The sequence below is a fragment of the Sinocyclocheilus rhinocerous genome, unplaced genomic scaffold, assembly GCF_001515625.1.
Source record: "Sinocyclocheilus rhinocerous isolate Xijiao unplaced genomic scaffold, SAMN03320098_v1.1 scaffold818, whole genome shotgun sequence".
NCBI classification, from domain to species: domain Eukaryota; kingdom Metazoa; phylum Chordata; class Actinopteri; order Cypriniformes; family Cyprinidae; genus Sinocyclocheilus; species Sinocyclocheilus rhinocerous.
In genome coordinates, this window is record NW_015664989.1 from 150,353 (window position 1) to 170,800 (window position 20,448).

The 20,448-nt window shown below is 36.0% G+C and overlaps 1 protein-coding gene across 1 annotated transcript in view; it reads right to left on the reverse strand.

The window, feature by feature from the left end:
* Positions 1-20: 20 nt before the first annotated feature.
* LOC107730559 (janus kinase and microtubule-interacting protein 1-like) overlaps positions 21-20,448 on the reverse strand; it is a 36,385-nt gene continuing 15,957 nt past the window's right edge. Inside the window, exons 3-20 of the mRNA XM_016541414.1 lie at positions 18,926-19,420; positions 17,648-17,827; positions 17,380-17,493; positions 15,501-15,647; positions 15,106-15,255; positions 12,845-12,904; positions 11,076-11,297; positions 8,391-8,474; positions 5,886-5,948; positions 5,684-5,782; positions 3,462-3,557; positions 3,143-3,196; positions 2,990-3,055; positions 2,830-2,898; positions 2,614-2,691; positions 517-720; positions 247-312; positions 21-83 (exon numbers count right to left, since the gene is read on the reverse strand). Of these exons, the coding sequence (XP_016396900.1) occupies positions 33-83; positions 247-312; positions 517-720; positions 2,614-2,691; positions 2,830-2,898; positions 2,990-3,055; positions 3,143-3,196; positions 3,462-3,557; positions 5,684-5,782; positions 5,886-5,948; positions 8,391-8,474; positions 11,076-11,297; positions 12,845-12,904; positions 15,106-15,255; positions 15,501-15,647; positions 17,380-17,493; positions 17,648-17,827; positions 18,926-19,420 (2,298 nt within the window). The 3' untranslated portion in view covers positions 21-32. The remainder of the gene's footprint in view (positions 84-246; positions 313-516; positions 721-2,613; positions 2,692-2,829; positions 2,899-2,989; positions 3,056-3,142; positions 3,197-3,461; positions 3,558-5,683; positions 5,783-5,885; positions 5,949-8,390; positions 8,475-11,075; positions 11,298-12,844; positions 12,905-15,105; positions 15,256-15,500; positions 15,648-17,379; positions 17,494-17,647; positions 17,828-18,925; positions 19,421-20,448) is intronic.

The following is a 20,448-nucleotide window of genomic DNA, read 5'->3' on the forward strand; positions in this document are numbered from 1 at the left end:
ATGTGTGTGTGTGTGTGTGTGGGGGGGGGGGGTTAAGGCCAGAGAATAAAAGCTAGGGAGAAAAACAAAAAAAGGAACAAAAACTATAAATTATAATAAACACAAATTTCAAACAAGAGAGAGGAGAGGAGAAGAGGAATCAGTCTTACAGCCCAATTTGGAAGAAGAACATTTAAGAGACAGTATCTATCCAGAACATGATCTACCACTCTGATAAACACGAGAGAAGGACACATCCATACACACCTTCTCTTCAATCTCTTTGATTTGTCTTCTCTGCATGTCAATCTTATCTTCAAGTTCTCTGATCCTCTGTAAGTCAAATGATAAAACAGCAAATCATTCTTGAATGAAACACAAAAAGAGATATTTAGAAGACTGTCCAAGCTGATTTATTTCATACAATGAAAGTGAATAGGAACCAGGGACAGTCATCCACTTTCACTATGTGGAAGAGCAGCTTGGACAAGTACTTTTTTGGCAATTCTGCTAATGAACACATGCACAGATCCCGACCTGCTGCGCAGACTGGAGGAGCTCCATGCGCTGTTGTAGGATGAGCGTGTCGGCATGGCGACTCTGCCGCAGGATCTGTCTCCGCACTGCATCCATTGACTCGGCCAGCTTCGCTCGCTGCCTGTCACTCAAACTCTCCCCCACACAGCTGTCTGGATCCTGCTGCAGGGCAGCGTATAATGTGGCCTCCAGCTCCTGCACCCTCTAAGAACAACAAACAAGCATGTACACAATGCTTTATAAATGGCAAACGGTAATGAGTTTGGCCAGATTATATAGTGAAATTGGTTTTTAAACAGTTTCCCATCTTTTCATGAATTTATTATTGTCATATACTTTTGGTCAAACTGGCAGAACTGGCACTTGCCACAAGTATGGTACAAATTGATGTCCTGTCACTTTCTAAAAAGAAATTAAGGTACTTATTGTACAAAATAACAATTTAAAATTAATATTTTTTAAAATGATGAAGTTACTGTAATCACTAAAAATACATTACTTTCCCAATAACTGTTTTTGTCAGACTTAACCATATAACCGTTATCATGTAAGAAAAATGAGCAAAATACACTTCCTGTGATAAACTACCAATGTGACACTATTGCTTAAAGGTTTGGGCTCAGTAAGATGCTTTTAAAAACTACTTTCAACCCCAAATTTTTAAATGTTAGTGTATACAGTATATTATTTCATTTATGATAAATAGAATTTACTCACGACATTTGTTTCCAAACTAGCTATATGCTACTGAGTGACAGCTTAATTAAAGTTAAATCTGAAACACTATTGCCCAAAACACTATTTTGGTATATTTTCATTTCAGTAGAACCTTGGAATTTATTAATTTTGTGTAATTACAATGTTTATTTATTGTTTATTTTTAAATAATAAATAAAATCAAATTACATGCAAAAATATTTTATACAAATATGCAAATATGTGACCCTGGAACCTGTCTTATTAGCAGAGGTATATTTGTAGCAATAGCCAAAAATACACTGTATGGGTCAAAATTATGAATTTTTTTTAATGCCAAAAATCATTAGGATATTAAGTAAAGATCATGTTCCATGAAGATATTTTGTAAATTTCCTACCGTAAATATATCAAAACTTAATTTTTGATTAGTAATATGCATTGCTAAGGACTTCATTTGGACAACTTTAAATGTATACAACTTTACTTTTGTATTTTGACAACTTTAATTTTCTCAATATTTAGATTTTTCGCACCCTCAGATTCCAGATTGTCAAATAGTTGCATATCGGCCAAATTCGTCAGGCCCCTGAGGGCAGCCCCACCTGGGGAGGAAAGGATAACACCTCAGTATACGGTGCCCGATCCTCCTCAGTGCCCTCACGGAGAGTCACTGATAAACCTGCCACCCTCGGTGCTTCAGGGCTCAGTGAGCTCCAACGAGCAAAATTCCCAGCTGCCGCCAGGCAACGGTACGGCACGGGAGAGCTTGCCCCCTCAAGTGAGGGTTCTACAGCAGTCAGGTTGGTCGTTCCCTGCCGGTCATCCGCTTCAGGGCACCGAACTGGCTCCTCGAATAACACCGGAGGCCAGCCTCGAGAGGCTGGTTCCCTTAGTAGATTTTCTGGTAGCGTGGAAACTTCTACCAAATATCTCAAAATGGGTCCTGCAGATTGTAGAGAAGGGTTACAGAATCCAGTTCGGTTCTCGCCCGCCTCGGTTCAACGGGGTCATCCCCACACTAGTGGGCCCCGAGCAGGCTCTGGTAATGGAACAAGAAGTAGATACTCTCTTGAGGAAGGGGGCCATAGAACGTGTTCCGCCTCTCGAGAGAGCGTCCGGGTTCTACAGCCGTTACTTCACTCTCGGGGAACCATGGTTACATACGTAACCTAGAGACGTTTTGTGGTCCAGGGTCACATACTGTATATGTATCTTGGCCAAATAGTACATTTGCTTTGTTTTATATTTAGCCTCTCCTGTGGTAAGCCAACAACATTTCTTTTGCTGTCACATTGTTGAGAATAAAATCTAGCAAAAACATTTGTAAAAGTATTCACATATACACATTGATTATACGCAAGTATCCGTTTACACTGCTACATAATCTCAAAGTCCTACCAGTTGGGACTGATCGAGAGCTTGCTTCCTGTAGTCTAGTTCCTCTTCCAGGAAACCTTTCTGTTTACTGAACAGCTCCTGTTGATAACATCAGTTCACCACGGTCAAGACAGGAGCACACACAAATGATACATTTTTAATCAAGTGTCATCAAGCCTCATCTATCACTAGACCAGCTGTTAGAACAAACAGTACAACACGAATGAATGTTCTCACCTTTTCATTCTCCAGATCAATCATTTTCTGTGTCAGGGCTGCCTCAGTGCTGTCGATCTGCTTCAGCCACTGGTCACAAAGACATAACAATACAATAGAACCACTGACAAAATATAAGGCATCTTATCTTTGAGGATTTGGAGAATGAAGGAGATGATACCTTTTCACATAAAGACAGCACAGTGCCTGCTTGAATGACTGTCACTTGCTCCTCGTTTCGCAAGTTCTGCCAAAGATAAGTGTTCATTTCAACTCTCTCTTTTTATTTAAGAAACAGGAGTAATGCGTGCACATATAATGGCAAAAAACATACCCCATTATCCCCAAGAATGTCAAGCTTTTTCATGAGGTCAGGAATGATGACATCCTAAACCAAACACACATGAATATGAGGCCAACATACAGTATGTTATAATACGGTACATATATGCAACTGTGTGAAGTGTGCAATTGATTGTATTGTATATGAATTGCATAGTATAAAGTATATTGTATCATTGTATATTGTATACAATGGAGCTAAACTGACACATTCCTTCAACCACACATTACAATAGTAATTATAGTTTTGAATTAAGTACCTTAACATTAGTAACTTAGATGGTCATATGCCAGTAGTGTGTGGGTTTTACCTTGACACCCTCTTGCTGGCAGTGTAGCTGTAGGATACTGTTGTTTTCAGAGGCAGAGATTTGTAGGTTAAAGGCAGGAGAACGGCGTTCCCTCTCCTATTGGTTAAAAAAGGAATTGGTGGTGAAATATAGAGAGAAAGCATTTTTTGGGACGTAATAGTATCTGGAAAGAAACTGTAGTTTTAGAGTAACAGTTAAATAATTAAATATTTCGGGATTGTTCAACCAAAAATAAAACTTTCTTCAGATGAACACAAAAGGTAACTGTTCAACAATATCCAGACATCCCTTCAACATACAAAAAATTAGTAGTGACGGAGAGGGGCCAAAAATGACAAAATGAAGCACATAAAGACGGTCCATGTCTTCTTAAGTCATACAATTTTGGTCTTTTTATTACACAAACGCTATTATATGACTTCAAGAGACTGGGAATTTATGAACACTATGCACATTTACGGTACTTTAAGTGTATTTTTTATCATTGTTGAAGCATGACAGAGCCACTCTTGTGAAAAAGACATGCACTTAATTGTACTGAATATGCACTTGCAGTGTACTTTAAAGAATATTTTTTTTTAAAACTGTACTTGCAGATAATATATAGATGAAATAAAACACAATTTAAGTGTAATAAAAGTGAGTACACTTTCATGACTGTTTCTTCACACACTATACAATTAAAAAGTACACTTTGTAATGTAATTAAATTTTGACTTCATAGTAAATGTAAATAATGGTTTTACTGATCTTTTGTCATGATTTAAAGAAAACAATGTGCATTTAAGCGTCCAAAAACATTACATTTACTTTACACGTAAGTATATTGTTTTAAAGTATATTATGAAAATGAAAACTTTTACTATATTTTAAAAGTATGCTAAGGGCAGTTTCTTTTTACTTGCATGAAAAGATTAGCCTGGATTTTCTTCAAATATTCATTATCTGTGTTTAACAGAATAAAGAAAGTAATATGGGTTTGAAGCAACTTAAAAGGTAGTGGTGACATTTTTGACATTCACATTCTGTACATAGGATGCTTATAAAAGACTTAAACATACAGATGAAATCATATCACACTTCATACAGCATTATGGAACAGAATGTATGCAGATACTTTGAATGTTGTTGAATATTGTAGGCTCTGTGACAATCGGCTTATGTTCCTCTACTGTAAGTCACTTTGGATAAAAGTGTCTGCAAAATGCATAAATAAATGTAGAAACCACTACTGATCACATGACCTAACTACAATTAGAAGATCATCCATGTGTTCAATATTAAGGATGTTCGAAGCTGTGTGTAATAGTAATTGACTAAAAATACTTTTAAAAAATGTAGAATGCTGAAGGACTATATATATATATATATATATATATATACAGTATATACACACACACACACACATAAGAGAGAGAGAGAGATGTCTTTGTTGGTTGGGCTCCAATGACATTCAGAATATCTTCTTCTGTGTTCCGCAGAGAGAGTCATACATGTTTGGAGTATCATAAGGGTGACAGAATTTGGATTTCTGGGGGAACTGTCCCTTTAAGCACACTCAAACAACCTAATGTTTCAACTGAATTACTTAGAAACCACACGCTTTGAGTCATTTCTGTAATCAAACAGTATGAACTTAATTATATGCAGTAATTTGAACTAAGAAAGAGCTCTTTCTAATTGGCAGCTGCAGTTACCGTATACTGCAAATTGGATTCTGTAAATGAAATAACTTCTCCCAAATATTTCACAATGATCACACAGAAATATTCAACATCTCATAGAAGACGTATAAGATTGTACAAGCATACAAAAAGAGTACATGCATACATATGTGTTGGGATGAATAATGATCTGCTGACTGAAAAGTTGACATGACCATTAAATAATAGTGAATTTGTGTGTACACAAGTAAAAACACATGCAGGAAGTGCAGTCAAAAAGAAAAAATAAATAGTGAGGAGTTTCATTCAAATAAATTTTATTCCATTAAAACTTATAATTAACAAAACAATAGTGATATAAATATACAGTTCTTGAAACAGAAAAAAAAAACATATAAAATGTGTATGAAAATATCTATAGCAACATGAAAACAACTCAAAGCAGTGCCAGTTTTGTGTATGTGGGGTAAAATGGATTCATGTATGTAGCTTGTGTAGACATGAGCCGGGTTTGGCCGTCCCTGTTTGCTGCTGTGGGAGCAAAACAGATTCTCTTACTTCCAGTTCTAGAATGCGGAATTCAAGCAGCTCATTCTGATCCAGGGTGTCTTGAACTTCAGAGCGTAATCGCATTTCACACTGCTCCAGCGATACTATCTACCACACACACACACACACACACACACACACACACACACACCAGAAGAATGATAAGTGTTTATGTTTGAGTATATGTAGTTTGTAGGAGACAAGGCTATACCTTTTCTCTGAGTTCCTGGTTCACCCTGAGAAGATTTTGCTTTTCCTCCACCCATTTTGAGTCCTGCATAACATAAAGCCACACACAAACACACACACACACGCCACTACAAATTACACTACTAGAACTTAACTAACACTCCTATTATCACTAATCACACACACAATCCACACTCTCGTGTACTTGTGTCAACCCAAATAATCTCAGATCAATTATCAAATAATCAGTTTTAAACATTGAGCTCAGCATTAACAAAGAAACAGAGAAAAAAATAAAATGAGAAGTTAAAGATGGAGAAATGGCTGAGATTTATTAGATCGCATGCAGGTAAGTCCATTTCCATATTTTACAGGGAAAAAAACATCAAGAAACCAATAAGAGACAAGCAGAAAGGAAATACATGCAAGAGCAGGCTGACCAATTACAAACTGGTTCAGCCTTTAACTGAAAATTGAGTGTTTACTATTGTCATTTTGCATTATTGACACACTATTTTCCTATTTAATGCTGTAAAGCTGCTTTTGACACAATCTGTATTGTTAAAAGCATTATATAAATAAAGGTGACTTGACTTGACTGATCATTAAGCCAAAAATAACTATTTTCGGAATAGCATACTACAATACTACTCTTATTATTTATTACAACAGGGAAACAATGCATTTCCATTACCAGTGTTCCAGTGTGAACTGGAACTAACATAAACTTGATTTATAACTTTTTTGTTTTGAACAAAAATTGGAGTAAAAATACTACATTTTTATTTCTAAAATAATAGATGGTCAGCATTCACCTAATTAAACATGCAACATGATGAGATCATGCATAAACATTGTTGCACGCTACTGTTTGAACCATTTAGCAAATGCAGAATAATTCACAGTTCTGTTTCACATTATATTAAAAGGGTCATGAAACACTAAACTACGTTTTCTGAGATTTTAACAAGAGTTGTTATATCATAGAAGACACCGTTAACATCCGTTGATTTTTTAATTATAGAAGAAATCTGGTTAAGCTTTTGCCGCTATTTTCGTCTTAATCATGTTTTTGCTTTGTAAAACTTTCTGCATCACATAAATTCTCTTCCATAAATCCAAATCATTTTCATAACAATCAAAGGATGTGTGTGTATTTAATGTACAAAACCATGTATAATATATTTGTTTATTTGCATGTTTTTTTGGGAAACGTGATGCATTTAACTTAATGAAAGTTAACATGACTAAATCAGAAGCTAGATCCGTTGTGTTGTCTGTCTCCCCTCTTCTTCCTCTACTCTACAGCTTACTACAACCAGTTTTGTACCATTTTTCAGAACTGTGGAGAGAACTAATGGATGTTGAAATAACATGCAACAGTTCCAGAAGTACAAAACGAATTTTCTCCCTATAGGGGAATTTTTAATTAAAAAAAAAAAAGGATTTTTATGACTTACAAACCTTAAAGACCGACCTGTTGTGAGCTCTGAAGTTTTTAATTGATGGTATATCCTTTTGTTGAAGCCACAGGCCACATTATTTCAACATATTTTTAAAATAACCAAATTTAACAGCAGAATTTGTAGTGAGAAACTATATTTCCCATGATGCTGTTCAGAAAATCCCACCAATCACCGCACCAAAAAAGTGCTCTGGAGGGAACGCCCACTCCCATGTAGCACGCAAATGATGTAATTACATCTCCAAACACTCTAAAATACTTTATATATTTATATGTGTATGTGTGTATATATATATATATATATATATATATATACTGTACATACTGTATGCATCTATCTATCTATCTATCTACCTATAGATTTTATGATGTCGCTTCATTAAGTTTTTTCCTTCAATAAAAAAGTTACTGTCTCGTATATTTGTATTTTTGTCCGCTTTTATCATACTTCTGTAATGTAGTTGATAGAATTAATGGAACCATAATGGAACCTCTGGAACCAACGCCACTGAAAAAGTGGGTGTGCACTAATGCACTTTATAGGGTGGTTTCATGACCCTTTAAAAACAGTAAGCAGTAAGCCAGTATTCCATTCCAAGCAGATCACATCAACGAAAGAGCAGCAATATATTTGTGTCCAAGTACACCCTCAATTTTTGGTCAGCAGACAGGATGTACTGCAATTCTCAAATCTAGTGTTAAGGCAGGCTGTGAAAACAAGGTTATAGTATAAAAGGGAGACGGCAGGGCACAAATAGCATGAATATGAAACGATTACACCATAATTAACTGTGCTGATTGATGTGATTAAAATATACATTGAAAAAGCAAAGTAAAAAGCACTGGTCAAGCAAAGGAAATGTACAGAAATAACGAAAGCTGTAAAGTGTGACTGACAAAATCTGTACAGTATGACTGATCCTGTGGGGGAAGTCACATGATTTGGTGCCATATCCTCTCTTTGTAGCGCCAGCACACAAGCATGGCTGTCAGAAAGACAAGCAGCAAAGCCAATGTGACTGGAGTCAGGAGTGTCTTCTCCCCGCCCTCTTTCTTATTTACCTGCCCCTTCTCTGCCAAGCTCCGCTCCAGGTCGGCAATCCGTGCCTGACAGCCAATCAACTCCGTCTGCAGCTGCTCCCGTGTCTGACGGACAGAGCACAGAGCCAATCAAAGAGCCAGCCTAGGGCATATGTACGCATTAACAATCTATATTGGCTTCTTTTGAATTGCAAAAGAATTTCAAATGACAAATGTTTGAAATTTTGGTAGCTTTTTTCTTTTTTTGAGGCAGGAATTTTCGGCCATGCTTGCTACAATGCTGGCTGTGATCAACAGATGAGTGGTATTTCAGTGTGGGTAAAGGAGATTCTGAAAAGGTCTTGGAATTCAATTCATTTCAATTGTATTTAAACAGCGGCACGATTTGATTCAGATCTAAAAATTATCACAAAAAAATAATAATAATGGTAAGACAAGGATCTTTCAGAATGTCCAGTGTTGGTGGGGTTAAACATGCGTCTGTGGAGTTGCTGTTAAATGGACCATCAAAATAAAGTGAAACCGAATTGTCATTTATAGGTGAACCATTATAAGGATAAAGCTAGTTAAGTAGTTCCTGAAAATCATAAACACAACTCAAGACAAACTTTAGACAAGTTTGTCTGATTAATATTTCGGTTATTATTGTGCTATCTATTTTTTTGGTTACGATTTTGCTTGCCTGCAGTGGGAAAATATTTTTGAAGACAAATTTTTATTTTTTGGGTGAACTACCCCTTTAAGACCAAGCACTGAATCAGGTAGTACTGGGATGCATGATTTCAGATTGTTCAAACACATCTGGTTTTCCAGAAGATTTACACAGAAATTTATTCTGCTTGTGTATCATAAAGGCCCATTATATTTAATACAATTAAAGTGCATTCCTGTAAAAGTGTCTGTAATTATCATTATCATGAATCACATCGTTTCACAATACACATTGTCAAGTCAAGTCACCATTATTTATATAGCGCTTTTTACAATGCAGAATGTGTCAAAACAGCTTTACAGTATTAAACAGGGAAATAGTGTGTCGAAATAGTGTGCCGTTCTCCTCTGGCCAGACGAGACCAGCAGTTTAATTCTATGCTGCACCAAAGTCAGATTGTGCAGAGGATTGTATCATAATACACACTGTTTCAAAGCAGCATTACAGGAAATCATGATGTTATTGTTTATAATGTTTTAATACATTAATTATAGTCAAATTTAGCACATAAAATAGATTACATTTTCTATGTGTTTTATATTGCTTTACATGAGCACACTGTATATATACAGATAAAGCTAGATATAATACATACCCGACTTTATACAGCTGTGCGATAATACAGTTTACATTGTGCAACAATAAAATGGTTGTTGTAAACAAACAACTGTTTTCAGTTAGTAACAGTTTCAGTCAGTAATCTAAAATCAAACTTAAAACAAATCAAATTTGTGCCTAATTATTATGACATTTTTAGTGAAGAAAATCGTATTTAATGAACAGCATATTCGAGGGAGCTGAGAACACTACATGAACACATTGTTATGGGATCGTCTTCATGGTGCAGTTAATGACTCGATTATAATCCCACTCCTCGTTAACTAGCTCTGGCTATCAGTAAACAACAACATGAAGGTAGGGGGCCACTTATGAACAAGAGAACTGCTGAGACGCCTCATCATGGTCCCTTGAGCACAACATCTGACCAAATAACAAGCCTAATTCAAATGAATGCTCTGAATTAAACAAACACTGTAGTTTGACACCATGTTTACACTCTCCCAGGCTGCCAAATTTATGAAATGAATATGCAGACTACAGTTTTATACTGTCAGAAGATCATCGAAATGTAAGGGTGGTGTTAATGATTGCCATGGTACTGCTATGTGGCTGCGAAGTTGTTTTCGCTGTATTGCTATGTGGTTGCTCAGAATTCAATTTAAGTACTCGTAATAAAATTTTCATGGACAGTAAGTAAGTAGCTGTACTGGGCTTTAATAAGCTAAATTATTTGATGTATTATCCATGTCAAACGTGCAGAGCAAGTTACACATACTAGCAAATCACACTAAAAAACGGGGTGAATTTTTTTTTTTTTTATTAAAATCTTCTCAGGAACTTTGATGGACAGCACAGGAAAATATGATTTAAGAGACAGACGTAAACAGGATTAAGATTCTAACTGGTGCATTTGGTTTGGATGTGCACTACCATTCAAAAGTATAGGGTCAGTAATTTTTTATTTACTGTCATTTTTAAGGAATGTAATGTGTCATTGCTGAATAAAAGCATTAATTTCTTTCTTAAAAAAAAAAAAATCAGTAAAGACATTTACAGTGTAATGTTACAAAAGATTTCCATTTCAAATAAAAGCTGTTCTTTTGAACTTTTTTATTTATCAAAGAATCCTGAAAAAGTGCATCATGGTTTCCACAAAATTATTAAGAAGCACACCTGTTTTCAACATCGATAATAATAATAAGAAATGTGTCTTGAGCAACAAATTAGCATTTAAGAATTATTTCTAAAGGATCATGTGACACAGAAAACAGTAATTGCTGCTAAAAATTCAGTTCTGCCCTCACAAGAATAAATTACATTATAAAACACAAAACGGGTATTTTAAATTGTAATAATATTTTACTGTTTTTACTGCATTTTTGATCAAGTAAATGCAGCCTTTGTGAGTATAAGAGAGGGAAAAAAAATCTTACTGACCCCAAACTTTTGAACGGAGGTGTAGGTGAGCTGCAAGAGTGTTTAGTGCAGGTATTAAGGTTTGTAAAATAATTTATTACATGACATACATCTTCAAGATCCTCTTCAGGGGTGGCAGGGGTGTGATCTGTACGGTCGGTGTTATATGATGTCAGAGATGACGTTTCAGAATCGACAGATTCTTCGTCAAATCCAAAATATGTCTCCACAACATGCCTCTGAAAAAGAAAGAAACCAGTGCTTAAATATTATACACATATTCACATTAAACTAGTGTAATAAAATCACTTACTAACCTAACTAATGTCCAATTTAACTTTCAGACAATATCCGCAAGTAGCCTATACCAAAAATGAACATGCTGTAACTATCTGCACAGTACAGTTTGCCGCTCCTCTCTTCGGTTTACACAGATAAAAATCCACCCACAGGAATTATGATGGTAATGCATGACCAGTAACAGCAGCACCACGGAAAAATGAATGCGAGTGATTTAACAAAAATATGACCCTGACCGTTTCTGCTTTTAAACCTTTTGGAATGTCTTACATTAAGTGCATTACTCTAAATGTTCATTTTTACAAAACGAGGGAGTCAACATTATTGTCATTACTACCCACATATGCTGTGAACACAGTGTGACTTGTTTCTAAATCCAGAATAATCATTAAAAAAAAAATGCTAATTTTCATGGACCGTACAGTATGCAACTGACACCCAGATGTCCTTTGAATACACTACGCAATCGCTCTTACCATCGTGTTTGTAGGTCATCTCCTGACAGCCAGAGAAATACAGACACACCAGAGCACACAGACACAGGAACATGGAGAGATACAGCACCAGCAGGAAGTACTCTGGCATACTGGATGTGTATATGTGCTCCTCAGTCCAGTGTCATGGTATGCGGTATATCCTTTTAACCTCTTTAACCAGCATCATCTTCCTCAGTGTTCACAGGAAATGAGAGTTACAAATGTGTTTTAAAGCCTGTGTTACAGTAATGTCTCCACTGACTCCACCTCCATAGCAACGGTTCTTGAGAACGAACAACTAAACCCCACCCCACAGCACCACAAACACACACAGGTTTACTTCATTAAAATAAGAATGTGCAGTACTATATACAGTATAAAGCTAATCATAAAAAGCTTAGATACTGATTATTTCATATACTAGTGACCCACACTCAAACATTTTTAGAATAAAATAAAACATTATTTCATGTATTTAGTAGTATTTATTTTTTTAATTCATGACATCCTCAAATGTTCCCAAAGGGGGGTTTTGTCAGATTTAGCTAACAAAAAATGAATAATTTTGTATTCAAAGTACAGTGAAGTAAACCCAAACACACGCAAACTCTGAAGGACCCTAGGACAGTTAAATCACAGCTGCGTTAACAGACTTTTGTGTTGTGAAAATAGGGTTTTTAGTTGTTTGGATGACTGGCAAAAACAGAAATCAAAGACTGTTTAAGTGATGTTTAGCTGGTGAAAGCATGAGAAAGAAAAAAGAACTTGGCTTGACTCAGAGGTCTCGAGAGGCCAATTAATGTGCCAATGTAACCAGCACACACATGAAGAAACACACACACACACACACACACACACACACACACACACACACACCTCAGAGGAGACAGTTGCTTAGTGACAGTGTCCATATGCTTTAGCAAAAAGAGAAAGTAACCAGAGCAAAACTTCCATCAAAGAGACTCCAAATATGGTTCAATATAATTCTATGAATGAGAGGATCAGCTCACCCTGGGCAACTTGATGTTTTTTCGCCTGTTCTTTTTGTTGATTATCAGCCTGTCCCGTTCCTGAAAGCACATCCAGACATCACGTTAAATAAGTTGTTAACAATACAATACAAAAACATACAACTTAGAATCTTCATTCAGCAGAACATTTAAAGAGTGAGTTTCTTTTCACATTGAATCAAGTATGAGTGTTACAGTCCAACAAGTTTACACTACTGTGCAAAAGCTTTTTTTAAGTCTCTTATGCTCACCAAGGCTGCATTTACTTGATGAAAAATACGGTAAAAACAGTAATATTGAGAAATATTATTACAATATAAATAGCTGTTTTAACATATTTTAAAATGTAATTTATTTCTGTGATGGCAAAGCAGAATTTTCAGCAGCCGTTACTCTTCAGTGTCACATGATCCTTCAGAATTCATTCTAATATGCAGATTTGTTACTCAAGAAACATTTATTACTGTCAGTGATGAAACCATTGTACTGCTTTTTTTTTGGGAAAACGTGATATTTGTATTATTTTTTTGCTGTCACTTTTTTGTCAATTTAATGCACTCTTGCTGAATAAAGGTATTTAAAAAAACTTTTGAATATCTTTTCAAAAAATGTAATAATAGTGTATGTAAACATTGTCACATGCAATACTGCTGTATTGCTGGCAATACTGTAATATCAGCGTGCATATTAACAGAAGTCACTAGGGAGGGGAAGAGAAAATGAGTGACGCAGTAATTCATTTCTAATTAGGCTTTGCCTTAATGAAGTAAACAAACTAATTAACAGACACAGCCCTGATTACCAATCACAAATAATTACAGGGTGAGACCAATTAGAGAATAAGCACACACAGTACACACACACTAACACAAACACAGATTATAAGATAAAAACCAGGCAAGGACACAGAAAGAATATGTATATATGTAACTAGATTTAAAGATAACATGAAATCAAAATGGACAATCTTTACTTTTTAAAATGAATTTCCTGGTTTTATTGTGTGCATTGAAATGTTAATTTTCATAACCTGTAACCAAAATGTAATATCTTCTGAAACTTTCTTATTTGCTCATGTAACCAAAGCTGTGTGGGTGGGGTAAAAAACACTCACCTATTAATGGTTTTTCAGAAATTACCTTTCATGTAGTGTGTAATATAGCAGTTTGTGGATGTAAAAGGTCTGCAAAGTGCATGACCAATGATATTTCATTCCCATGAGAGTGACGCAGTAATTCATTTCTAATTAGGCTTTGCCTTAATGAAGTAAACAAACTAATTAACAGACACAGCACTGATTACCAATCACAAATAATTACAGGGTGAGACCAATTAGAGAATAAGCACACACAGTACACACACACTAACACAAACACAGATTATAAGATAAAAACCAGGCAAGGACACAGAATATGTATGTATATATGTAACTAGATTTAAAGATAACATGAAATCAAAATGGACAATCTTTACTTTTTAAAATGAATTTCCTGGTTTTATTGTGTGCTTATCATTGAAATGTTAATTTTCATAACCTGTAACCAAAATGTAATATCTTCTGAAACTTTCTTATTTGCTCATGTAACCAAAGCTGTGTGGGTGGGGTAAAAAACACTCACCTATTAATGGTTTTTCAGAAATTACCTTTCATGTAGTGTGTAATATAGCAGTTTGTGGATGTAAAAGGTCTGCAAAGTGCATGACCAATGATATTTCATTCCCAAATGAAAGAACTGATTCTGAACTGCCTGAAACCAGTCCTCAGTAATTCCAGTCTTATTTCCTGCACAAACCAACGTAGGTTTGTAACAAATCTGCATAATGGTCTTAGAAGACACTATTTTCTGCGCCGCAAAGGTGAAACCACTTTGCATGTAGTCCCAAAGGATGAGGATGTTGAGGAGTCAAAATGTATTATACAGTAACAGCAGTATAACTCCAACCTCTCATTGTGTTCCCGTCATTTTACTCTCGACTGCTTCTCAAACCTTGCAAATTTCAATGCGGGATTTGCAAAACACTTATTCCTTAAAGATGGAGCTGTACACATTTTATTTTGACCATCTCGTGCCTCTGGAACACAGCCTGTAAGTATGATTTATTATTTATGCATATATTTTCTTAGTGTTCAAAATGCATAGTTTTGTGTGCACTGCTGTAACCCTCTGCCAACTCACACTTTTGTCTTGAATTTCTTCTGCTCTGAAATTCTAATTGCAAATATCAACATGTGTGTTTATGGCTGACGGAAACAAACAAACCTGCGTGAGCTCATCAATAACACCACGCTGCTCGCTGATTTGCAAGCGCAGATACTCGACTTCCTGTTGCTCGTGGGCGTGACTCAGGTCCGTTAGAGAGGTGTGTCTCTTCAGCCCACCCGGCTGCAAGTTCTGCTGGGATTTCTCTTTCTGAGGAAACACAGCGACAAAGATGTACTCTATAAACATTGTGTGTTTAAGTACAAATGTAACAAATGTTAAACGTTCATTAAATTAAATCTGAATAAAAATGTTTATCAGCATGTAACAAATCTGAAACGAATGTTGTTTTCTGATGATGTGACAATAGCTGAGCCAATCAGACCCTGATTATTAAAACCATGTCCTGTCCAACATTATTTCCCATAATTTTCAGTTTTCCCTTAACAGCACACCTGTTCTGCGTTCTCTCTGCTGAGTGTCTTCAGTTTGTCCTCCATGCGCTGTAGAGTCTGCTGCAGCTCTTCATTATTTTTATTCAGCCGTTTATTCCTTTCCATGAGAGGCTTTATCTCTGCATCTGTTTCTCGCACTCGTTTCAGCTGTATGACAGAGAGAGAGAGAGACTGATCTACATACAGAATGAAAGACACCTGTACTAAAGTCCAATTGGGATTTCCATCATAATTTGGAAGCTATCATAAAGGATCCTTGTGTGAGAATTATCTTACAGATTTTTACAACACAAAATACAAATCTTTTGAGAACTAACTGTGTAATCATTAATTGCTAGGAATAATTAACAAAGGAGAAAATGCAGGTTAAATATAAATATATATATATATATATTTATATTTAACCTGCATTTTCTCCTTTGTTAATTATTCCTAGCAATTAATGATTACACAGTTAGTTCTCAAAAGATTTGTATTTTGTGTTGTAAAAATCTGTAAGATAATTCTCACACAGTAGGATCCTTTATGATAGCTTCCAAATTATGATGGAAATCCCAATTGGACTTTAGTACAGGTGTCTTTCATTCTGTATGTAGATCAGTCTCTCTCTCTCTCTCTCTCTGTCATACAGCTGAAACGAGTGCGAGAAACAGATGCAGAGATAAAGCCTCTTATGGAGAAGAATAAACGGCTGAATAAAAAGAATGAAGAGCTGCTGCAGACTCTACAGCGCATGGAGGACAAACTGAAGACACTCAGTAGAGAGAACGCAGAACAGGTGTGCTGTTAAGGGAAAAACGGAAAATTATGGGAAATAATGTAGGACAGGACATAATTTTAATAATCAGGATTTGATTGTCTCAGCTGTTGTTACATTATCAGAAAGGAAAATTTGTCTCCGAAGGCAAGGCAAGTTTATTTATATAGCACATTTCAAAATATCTTAAAATTCTTAAATCAAGATACTTTTACTAGATAAGCCAAATGACTTAAGATATTTAGTCGTGAGAATTATCTTACAGATTTTTACAACACAAAATACAAATCTTTTGAGAACTAACTGTGTAATCATTAATTGCTAGGAATAATTAACAAAATATAAAATGCAGGTTAAATATAAATATATATATATATATATTTATATTTAACCTGCATTTTATATATATATATATAAAATACATTAAATAAGGTTTGGTACTTGATATAAAATCTGGGTCCTGAAGCAAAACCAGTTGAAAATGGGAAAATTGAAAAACATTGTTCCCAATAATCTTTCACTATTACAGGTTTAACATCATGTAATTTTACTGCAAAATACTGTCAAATGTATGTTTTTAGAAGGAAAAAGTATTATTTACCATATAAAAAACAACTGAGAAAAACAAAGTTCCCTGTGTGACACACCACATATGATTACATTTTAAGTTTTGTTTCTTCATATTTATGTTAACAGTAATGCAAAGTTTTTTCATTAACACCCTGATGGTGTTTTGTATGTATCATGTGCATCAGCTATACGTGAGTACTGGCCATGTTTATGAACAGGGCCATATGCTTTGGATTCATCATGTGGCTTTCTATTGTACCACCTGGTTATCAGTACATTTTAAGGTACAAAGCATTTTGGTAGTTCAGGTAGCTTTGTATATTAACATTTTATCACTTAATGAAATACTCGGTTATAAATTGTAAAATATACAGGCACCGGTATTCCATCCTATAACAACTGAAACATTGTCATAGTACTTTTACACAGAATTTTTGGCAACCACAGCTGCCATTTTTTTACTGTACATTTAACAGGATATTTTACAGCTCATATAAGATCCTATATGATTTTTGTCCGTAGTTTGTTGAGAGTGTGTATATGTATATGTACCAGTTCGTTTCTCTCATCTGAAAGCAGGGTGTTCCTATCCTCTAGTTTCCTGATGACTGCCTGCAGCTCAGCAATCTTCAGCTGAAATCTCCTTACATCCCTCTCATCCATGTCCTATGAATGGATAAACACTATTTATGTGATGGTGTGAAGTTCAGCATGCAGGAAAAAGCTCTCTGCCATGTTAGTCCAGCTCTAATGAGCGTTTATGTTCCTGATGATATAAAAGCTTTTTATCAGCCATTTCTGAATGCAGAACAGAACGAACCTGGTTATTGACAGAGTCTGAGTTTTCCCCGAGAGACGGCGCCACCTCTCTCTTCGGACTCCCATAATGCCGCTCTGATTCCTCCTTCTGCAGCAGTAGACGCTGTGTCTGTCCCGCCTGCACTCCCAGCTCTTTTTCCAGTGACTGCACCACACGGTCTCTGCTCTTCAACTCGTCCATCTGACACAAACACAAACATACATCGGAGTGCATGCTTTTTGTGGTCCATTTCACAAAATGTACTTCCTTCAGGTCTAGCTGCTGTACGAATAGCAAAAACAGCATGGAGGTAATTCCTAGTTGTGCACAGATATAGAAACTTTAAGGTTTTGGGCCAGTAAGATCTTTGTTTTTAGATTTAGATTGTTGACAGTAAAGGCATTTACAATGTTACAAAATATTTCTATTTAAAATAAATGCTGTTATTTTGAACTTTTTATTCTTTGAAGAATCCTGAAAAAAGGGTATCACAGTGTCCACAAAAATATGAAGCAGCATAACTGTTTTCAATATCGAGATCATAAGAAATGTTTCTTGAGCACCAAATCAACATATTAGAATGATTTCTTAAGGATCATGTGACACTGAAGACTGAAAGCTGAATAAATTAAATACATTCAAATAGAAAACAGATATTTTAAATTGTAATAATATTTCACAATATAAACAAAAACACTTAAAAAAAAAACACTGACCCCACCTTTTGAATGGTAGTGTACATAAACTGTGTTTAATAATTGGTGTATATTAAATAATAAGCTTTTGGTGTGGCCAATAATTCATTTTTTTTTTTTCAAAACTGTATAAAAATGAATAATATAACTTTCTTAATGCCAAACAGATCTCTATTTTTTTTTTTTTAAATCATCCTTTGATGTATTGAACACATCCAGTTTTCTTCATTATAAGGGTGCTAATATCAATTCGGTGCAAAAATAAAAATAAAAAAAACTAAAATCCTGTCTATCTGTCCTCTGTCATAAGAAACACAATTCATGACTGATTGATATAAGTAATGAGACATTTTGAGGGCTTTTATACATTAATATCAGCTTATCATTAATATCAGCTGATATTAGAAAAATGATGCATGTCAAATGTCAAACAGAGACAATTATATAAGTATGTATAAACATTTGTAGGTTGATTCCCCCCAAAAGGTGTAAACCAGAGCAGCCACACTGAATCAACCAATTGCCTGAGACTGGACTGAGACAGCCATTATTTTTACAATTTCATGTGGCGACGTTTTTAGATAACTCCATCCATCTTTCTTACCAGTCTCCGGATTTCCCTCTCACTCTCGCGTTTGATTCTCTGGATCTCCTCCTGATGAGCTTGATGGGCCACTCTGAGATCGGCAGCTTTGGCTCTGTCGGCCTGCACAGCATTGGAGAGTGCCTCCTCTGCCTGCCGCCGTGACGTCTTCGCCTCCTGCAGCTCCTGCGTGAGCCTGAGTTTCTCTGCCTCGTAGCTCCTGCGGGCCTCCTCTCGTGCCTCCTCCTTCAGGGCACTACGTAGCTCGCTGCTGGCTCCGTCCCGTAAAATACACACCAGCGCCTGAAGCCGGGCCAGTTCTGTCTCGCGGAGACGTGCCGCCCGGGCCAGCTCGGTCTCGTGTTGCCGAGACAGGCTCTCTCGTGTGGCCGCCACCTCTCGCTGCTTCTCCTCATGGAGCTTGACGCGGAGTTCAGTGAGAGCGACCGAGTGCTTGTGCTGCTCAGTCTCTCGTTGGGCCCGTAACTCTTGCAAACGTTCCCGTAATTTACCCACCTACAAGATTGAGAGACAAGGTTATTTCACAGGACATTAACCAAGGTGAATATTGGCATTCACATTACGGTTCTCGTAATGTCACAAGTTCACAAAGACTTTCTATTGCTTCTTCAAATCTGTGATTACTAAGGCATTAATAAAATAATGTATTTTAAAAATTTTTTATTGAGATTCATGGGGTGAATTTCCAATTGTATGTCAGATACCAATCTTTGGCATTAATGTATTTAAACAATTATAGTTTTTAACATGTAAATGTCTCCAAAAAGACAAAAATGATCTGTCCAAATCATTTACACAGATATATACTCTCAATGAACAGACTGAAATAGGATATATTTTATTTTAAGGTGTCATTGTAACAGTGTAATTACACAAATAAGTACTGAATAAGTACTGAATAATATTAATTAACTACATGTTGGTTTAGGATTAGTTACTTGATATAATCCTATAATTTACTATTATTACTATGTTACGTACATGTAGCATGTGTAACTATGTCACCTTAAAATAATGTGTTAACCTGAAATATTTTAGAGCCTCGGACCTTCAGGTCATACAACTGCAGAGTGAAAGAACCTGATAGGCCTCTCAGCTCATCAGGAATGAGTCAGATACCTAGGTTTCATTCCAAACATGATGAAACAATTAGATATTATGCTGTCTACAGCTGGAATAAGCTTCCAGAAGTCAGATGTGCCCCAAACGCAGCCCGATTTAAAGGGGTCATAGGATGCGATTTCAAGTTTTCCTTTCTCTTTGGAGTGTTACAAGCTGATTGTGCATAAATAAGATCCCTGAAGTTGCAAAGACTAAAGTCTCAAAACCAAAGAGATATTCTTTATCAAAGTTAAGACTCTGCCAGGCCCCCCTAAAACGGCTCGTTCCAACACGCCCCCACATATCTACCTCACTATGTGGAAATATTAGCATAATGCCGCCCAAATGTGCACGCAAAGAAAGAAGGCGTGGCAGTTAGTGTTGAAGCAGCCATGTCAGAGAGACGCTGTGTGTTTCTAGGC